The 5,098-nt window shown below is 32.1% G+C and overlaps 1 protein-coding gene across 1 annotated transcript; it reads left to right on the top strand.

Annotated features, from left to right (window-relative positions):
- The first annotated feature begins 211 nt into the window (after positions 1-211).
- Positions 212-4,711, top strand: LOC114410726 (protein NRT1/ PTR FAMILY 2.13-like). Its single transcript, XM_028374668.1, has 4 exons — positions 212-512; positions 649-866; positions 2,561-3,135; positions 3,617-4,711. The coding sequence occupies exons 1-4, from the start codon at positions 317-319 to the stop codon at positions 4,488-4,490; spliced, it is 1,863 nt and encodes a 620-aa protein (XP_028230469.1). The 5' UTR covers positions 212-316; the 3' UTR covers positions 4,491-4,711.
- Positions 4,712-5,098: the final 387 nt, after the last annotated feature.

Below are 5,098 nucleotides of genomic sequence, written 5' to 3'. Positions count from 1 at the left end.
ACTACTGAGAATAGCAAACTCTGCACGCAATCCATTTACATTAATTAATTTCGCTCGTGCATGAGCCAGAATGCTAAACACAGCACTCGCTTAGTCTTTTTTCGTTTGGATGTATTATACAAACTGAATACCATGCTACGGTGCACAATCCTTATATACGTACACGGTACACCATTCAATCATTGAGCATTATATAAATAAGTGTCTTGGGTTGTTCTTAGTTCCAACCCACCTAATACCTAACATTTATAGAACCGTAGAATAGAGGTTGCTATAGCAATACATACAGTGGAGAAATTTTGATTGTTGTGAGATAATGTCTGCTTCAGAGGATAAGGGAAAAAAATTCTCTCACTCTTCTTGGTCCCTACTATGCTGTAGAAATGGTATCTCTTCAACAACTACTTCAGCAGCAGAAAGGGAAAAAAACAGTGAAGAACTAAGCAGGAATAGTTCAAGATCATCATCCAATAAGAAGCCAGGAGGATGGAAGGCCATGCCTTTTATTTTAGGTCTTATTCTATTTTCATTTCCTTCATTCCATAATCATGTCATCATTCTTTCACAAAAGAAAGGTGATCAATATTAAATAACTAGATTTTCTTTCTTTTTAAAGCTAACTTTTTGTTTGAAGCTTTAATGTTACAGGCAATGAAACGTTTGAGAGGTTGGCTGCATTTGGTTTGTTTGCTAACTTTATGGTGTATTTGACGAGAGAGTTTCATTTGGACCAAGTTTATGCTTCAAATATTCTCAACATATGGAGTGGTATCACCAACTTCTTCCCTTTGATTGGTGCCTTCATTTCTGATGCCTATGTTGGTCGCTTCTGGACCATAGCTTTTGCTTCCTTTTCTTCTCTACTGGTACAGATTTCTTTCAACGTACATGTCTAAATTTAGTTAGACGTGGTAGAATTAATAATCTGACTGAACTAGCTTCATTATTGTCACTTTTATTTTCTTTTTTCTTTTTATTATACGGTCACTTAGTTAATTTGCTGTAACTTCTGGCTTGGACAACATAACACCATTGATAATTTGCTGTAATATATATAACCTAGAATTGTTATATGTTCATGATTTTTATATCCTAAGTTTTATATTTTTGTTTTGAATAATGATACACATGGACATTCATTCACTCCAAGCATCCATTATCACTCATCGTTTCTTTTCTTCTTTATCTATGTATCACTTGATATCGCCTTTTATACTCATACTTTTTTCTCTATATCTTACTAGGTGTGAAATAGATTTGTGTGCCCCAAATCGATCATTTTTGTTGTCGTTTATTACGATAATCACTTGGAGCGGCTGACATTTTAATTTAACAAAGAATTGTATTTTAAAGAAACTGTATTTCTAAATTGCATAAAAAAATTATACAACAAAGAGAAAGGTAGAAGAAAAGAGAAAGTATCAAATAAAACTTTTAATGTGATGGATAGCGATGCAATGAAAAAATAACATCAATGTAGAAAAGTGATGAATGAATTTGTTATATAATTATATAGTTCTTATATTTACTTTTAAATTTTAATAAATTAAAATAAGAATAATTATTTTACAATAAAACTGAAAATTTTCAAAATCAGACACTTCGTGGAGTCACTGGAACCGTGGATGGAAACACAGAAAGAGACAAAAGAAGTGAAAAGAAAAAAGAGACATGACAATGCAATTGCGAAACTTTTGGATTATATTTGAAGGCTTTACAATAATATAATAGTCATACACGAGTTGAACGTGTGTTGGATACAGAGGTGTATCAGGGATATTTTTTTTTTTTGCATCATTATATACATTTGGTATATATGATTGAAAAATTGTTTAAAAATTATTTATTTTTATTTTTAAAAAATATTCATGTATATATAATACTACTATAGTTAGATAAATAAAAATATTCATCATATTTACTAGGATGCATAATAACTTTTAAAAAAATCTCTAGTTTAATATATGTGTTTATATTTTATATCTTATATTATTCTATGTATTATATTAGCTTTTTAAACTCAAAAAGTGGTTGACGTAGGTAAATATAAGCTAACTTTTCTACTTTATTTCTTCACTCATTGTTAACAAAACCGAATAATATATATAATCATTTCCCATTTCATAGATATGATGCGTAACGTGACATCAATGGTATCTTATTATCTTTTGTCTTCGACATTTATTTTTGGATGTTTATTCGATAACAATTCCAAATTCTCCTACTGCATCTTATATTTTTATTTTTTTTACACGAGAAGTATTGAATATATTTTATATTTTTAAATATTAAATATACTTATTTTTTTCTCATTCAATAATGCTTTATTACAAGAAAGCAAGAAAATTTAATGAATGATGAATAGTAAAAAGATATAGCATTACTCTTATTGTCTTGTTCCATACACATACATAGGCACATAACTAATTGAATTTTCTAAAAAAAGATATTCAATTCAATTTATTAACATAATGTGTGAATTATTTTATAATACCTCTCTTTGATTCCTATACATTAAAGAAAAACTAACTGAATTTTCTATTGAAATTTTTTGTGACAGGGGATGGTGGTGGTGACTTTAACAGCATGGTTACCAGAGTTGCATCCTCCACCATGCACTCCTCAGCAACAAGCATTGAACCAATGTGTTAAAGCTAGCACACCTCACCTAGGTGCTCTACTTACGGGACTTTGCCTATTAAGCGTAGGCTCTGCTGGCATAAGGCCATGTAGCATCCCATTTGGTGTGGACCAATTTGACCCCTCCACAGATGAAGGGAAAAAAGGTATCAATAGCTTCTTTAATTGGTACTACACCACTTTCACGGTGGTGTTGTTGATCACTCAAACAGTGGTTGTGTATATCCAAGACTCCGTTAGCTGGAAGATAGGTTTTGCCATACCAACAGTGTGTATGTTCTGCTCCATCATCATGTTCTTTGTGGGAACAAGGATCTACGTCCATGTGAAGCCAGAAGGAAGCATTTTCACTAGCATTGCACAAGTTCTAGTGGCCGCTTATAGAAAACGAAAAGTTGAGCTACCACGTGAGAAGCATGTTGATGGGGTTTTCTATGATCCTCCACTTATTGGGACAAACGTTTTGTCAAAGCTACCATTGACCAACCAATTTAGGTTAGTAAGATGGATATCTCTTTCATTGAGGTGGAGTATCCAATTTGCATTTGCAAGAGCTTTATCATATATTACAATTATGGGTGCGTGTTTCATTATCCTATATCATTGACCAATAATTAAAGTTGCTACAAATAATATCTTAGAATCAAAATATAGTGTATTATATATACCAATAAGTAATATCTCAAGTGCAAATCTTATAAATGAAAAAAATATAATTGAGATGAGAGATTTCATTAAAGATAATTAATCAAATTTTTTTATAAAAATTAATCACAACAAAGCTGATAAATGCACCTACAATGACCCAAAAATATAATATATTATTATGTATACCGATTTCTTCTAGAACTTGGATTCTAACTTGTGGAATTATTTTAGTATACTTTAGCTAGCCAATTTGATGAGGGGGAAATGCTAGAAAGATTATTGTATACAAATGTTTTAACTTAACATGGGCTGATTTATATTTTGATAGGGGTTTGAATAAAGCAGCTGTAATAATGGAGGGGGAGCTAAACCCTGATAGGAGTAGAGCAAATAAGTGGAAACTTGTCAGCATCCAACAAGTGGAAGAGGTTAAATGCTTGGCAAGGATTTTCCCAATTTGGGCTGCTGGGATCCTAGGTTTTACTTCCATGGCACAACAAGGAACATTTACTGTGTCACAAGCCTTGAAAATGGACAGACACCTTGGACCAAAATTCCAAATCCCAGCCGGTTCACTTGGGGTCATATCATTCATCACCATAGGTGTGTGGGTTCCATTCTATGACAGAATCATGGTGCCAACACTAAGGAGAGTCACTAAGCATGAGGGGGGGATCACACTCCTTCAGAGAATTGGAATTGGCATGGTGTTCTCCATCTTATCCATGGTTGTTGCTGCATTGGTGGAAAAAGTGAGAAGAGATTTGGCAAATGCAAATCCAAGCCCACTTGGAATTGCCCCCATGTCAGTCCTGTGGCTGGTCCCACAACTAGTCCTGATGGGCCTGTGTGAGGCATTCAATGTGATTGGACAAATTGAGTTCTTCAACAGGCAATTCCCTGATCATATGAGAAGCATTGCCAATGCATTGTTCTCTTGCTCTTTTGCTGGGGCTAGCTATGTTAGCAGTGCACTAGTCACCACTGTTCATCATGTCACTAGAACACATAGCCACCCAGATTGGTTGACAAATGATATAAATGCTGGAAGGCTTGATTATTTTTACTATCTGGTAGCAGGAACTGGAGTCCTCAACTTGGTTTATTTTCTGATTGTGGCTCAAAGATATCATTACAAGGGAAGTGGTGACCTCCAAGATAATGCTCAAGATGTGGAGTTAGCTTCAAAAGGAAAGAGTTAGATTACTATAGTGCTAAGAATGAAGATTCTAAATAAATAAGAATAAGAGGAAGAAAAAATAATTTACATATTATATATATATATATATATATATATATATATATATATATATTATATCTTTTTTTCGAAAGTTGTACTATGTAATTAACGTGTTTGGAAAAATGTTGAGAAGTAAAAAATTACATTTCAGATATAATAATTATAGTTTATGTTTGATTTCAATTATTTGATATTGTGATAAAACAAAGTAAAAACAACTCGTGAAAAAACACAGATAGCACGTCTTATACATAAAACCAAACATGCCGATAATTATTATTTGTTCAAGATGTCAAAAATATCTTTTGAAATGTTAAACCAAATACACCAAATAAATTTCAATAGTTGAGTTTTTAACTATTCTACGAATAAATATAGTATCATCTCATTTTATTTTCATACATGATTGTTCTATGTCTTTGTAAAATAATTTATAGCAAACTTCACAATTTAGAAAGAAATGCAAAGAGAAAACAGAGTAAATGCCCTAAGAAAGAAGATAATGAATGTAGTAGAAAGAGATAAAGAAAAAAATATAAAAAATAATATCAAAAAACGTTATAAATATAA

Source organism: Glycine soja, chromosome 1 (genome assembly GCF_004193775.1).
Source record: "Glycine soja cultivar W05 chromosome 1, ASM419377v2, whole genome shotgun sequence".
In the NCBI taxonomy this organism is placed as follows: domain Eukaryota; kingdom Viridiplantae; phylum Streptophyta; class Magnoliopsida; order Fabales; family Fabaceae; genus Glycine; species Glycine soja.
Note: the sequence above shows the minus strand (reverse complement) of the source record. Positions and strands in the feature narration are given on the sequence as shown.